This window comes from Aplysia californica, unplaced genomic scaffold (genome assembly GCF_000002075.1).
Source record: "Aplysia californica isolate F4 #8 unplaced genomic scaffold, AplCal3.0 scaffold00290, whole genome shotgun sequence".
In the NCBI taxonomy this organism is placed as follows: domain Eukaryota; kingdom Metazoa; phylum Mollusca; class Gastropoda; order Aplysiida; family Aplysiidae; genus Aplysia; species Aplysia californica.
In genome coordinates, this window is record NW_004797560.1 from 851,190 (window position 1) to 853,052 (window position 1,863).

Sequence of the window (1,863 nt, forward strand, 5' to 3'; positions counted from 1 at the left end):
CTCTCACTCAGTGAAGTTGAGTGTATATCTTATTTCTACACATCCGAAAATTAACGACAGTGAGAATATCGGTGAAACAACTGAATCTAATTTTCGTTGATGTGGACGTAACAGTCTTTAAATCAACAGGGGAAGTAATTAATTCTTTTTCACTGAGCGAGGTTGTTGACCCATAATGAAAGAGCTTTTATGGTGACTGCTATCGTAAGTCAACCGTAAGATCGGGTTATTGGATAGTGCGTTCGTGTAAATATCACCCTCCTGGATCGCCGTTTCATCCCAAACAGGATCACAGAGACAGGTAATATGGAAGACGAGAAGCGAGACGGGCATTTAATAATCACATCACATGGAGAAGAAAGGCTTGGGTTTCAGAAGTCGTCGGCTGGTCGACTGAAGCTCGAAAACACATTGATTTAAAATAAAAGGGAGGGGGTGGAGATGGACTGTGTTCGTGGATGACTGGCACTTTCAAGCATTCAAGCAACCACGTCCTGTTTCTAGATGGGAAATAACATAATGAGGGGAATTAGGCAGGGCTAGATCTAGTATTGGCCTTCTCTTTTCCGATAATTCTGTCGTCACATGACGTGTCTGCCACCTTCTGTCCACGCGCGGAACAGAGTGAGCTCGATCTTACTGGCGGTATCGATTATGAGGGTATCGAACAAACCAACTAGATGTGACTAATAAATGAATTTTATTCATTTTTGTTCAAATAGGTCTAGGGACTATACATGTAGAAACAATCTACTTGTCGGGGAAAGGTGGGGCAACACGTACCAAGACTATTTTCTTAGGTTAAAAAGAAATACACAATACAAGCTGTTATGTCATCAGACAAAAATATAAATAATGGCCCCCTTGCCCACAAACACCCCATTCCCCCTCCCCCTTTCTCATAAAAAGACGATCTCGATTGGAAGAAGTCCAATGCACATTAAAAGATTATATAATTCGATATTCATATCTTCTTCTTCTTCTTCTTCTTCTTCTTCTTCTTCTTCTTCTTCTTCTTCTTCTTCTTCTTCTTCTTCTTCTCTTCTTCTTCTTCTTCTTCTTCTTTTTCTCAGTCGACTTTTGGTTTTTAAACCTGCTATACAAAATAAAACTGATTTTTACTTAGCGACCATTTTACCTACTTAGTAAGCCTCTTTCCTTCAGGTAGTCATATTATGGTATCCATCTAGAATCTAGAACTCGAAAAGAGAATCGACATCAAGAAGGGGGGGGGGAGACCGGCGCAGATTCACGGCTGTCGGATTAGCCTAAAACGAGGACCGACAGCTATTGTAGAGATCAACGACATGCTGAACTCACTCATGATGAAGCCACTCACCAGGTTGGCGTGAGGGGGGATAATCACGACTTGTCTGTGCGAGTATCGCTTGTCGTCCCTGCCGCCCTCCATGGTCATCAGGCTGCTGGTGAACTCCGCGCACGGCTTCCGGTACACGGTTATCTCCACCTGGGTGAGGTGACAGACGACAGGTTGGTTTTAGTTTTAGTAGACTTTTACGGCGCTCGCAGCTGCATAAGGTCATTATGAGTGCCAAGGGGTGGATGTCAGCAGAGAAGTCCATACAGGGAATCGGGCTTACTCTGCTCACCTCTCTAGTTTCAACAGCACAGAGTCTGTTTCGACTATCAAGGGACCCCAGAAATAGCGGATCACAAGAGTGTGACAAACATACAAAAGAAGTAGAGGGAAAATGACGATAGTAAGGGTTAGGAAAGAAACAGCAGCAGTTCCATGTTGCAGTTCAGGCACAGTTATGAGCATGACATTGGTGAATCAGCCCATTTACAATTTACATTTCTCTTGTGTATAAGAACATATTATTAATGCCCCCCCCCCCCCCC

At 43.4% G+C, this 1,863-nt stretch overlaps 1 protein-coding gene across 1 annotated transcript in view; it reads right to left on the reverse strand.

Annotated features, from left to right (window-relative positions):
• The window catches only part of LOC101846591, a gene marked incomplete in the record, with an annotated part of 19,391 nt that overhangs the window by 10,772 nt on the left and 6,756 nt on the right, over nt 1-1,863 (reverse strand). The window contains 1 exon segment of the mRNA XM_013084394.2: nt 1,336-1,468. Coding sequence (XP_012939848.1) covers nt 1,336-1,468 — 133 coding nt within the window.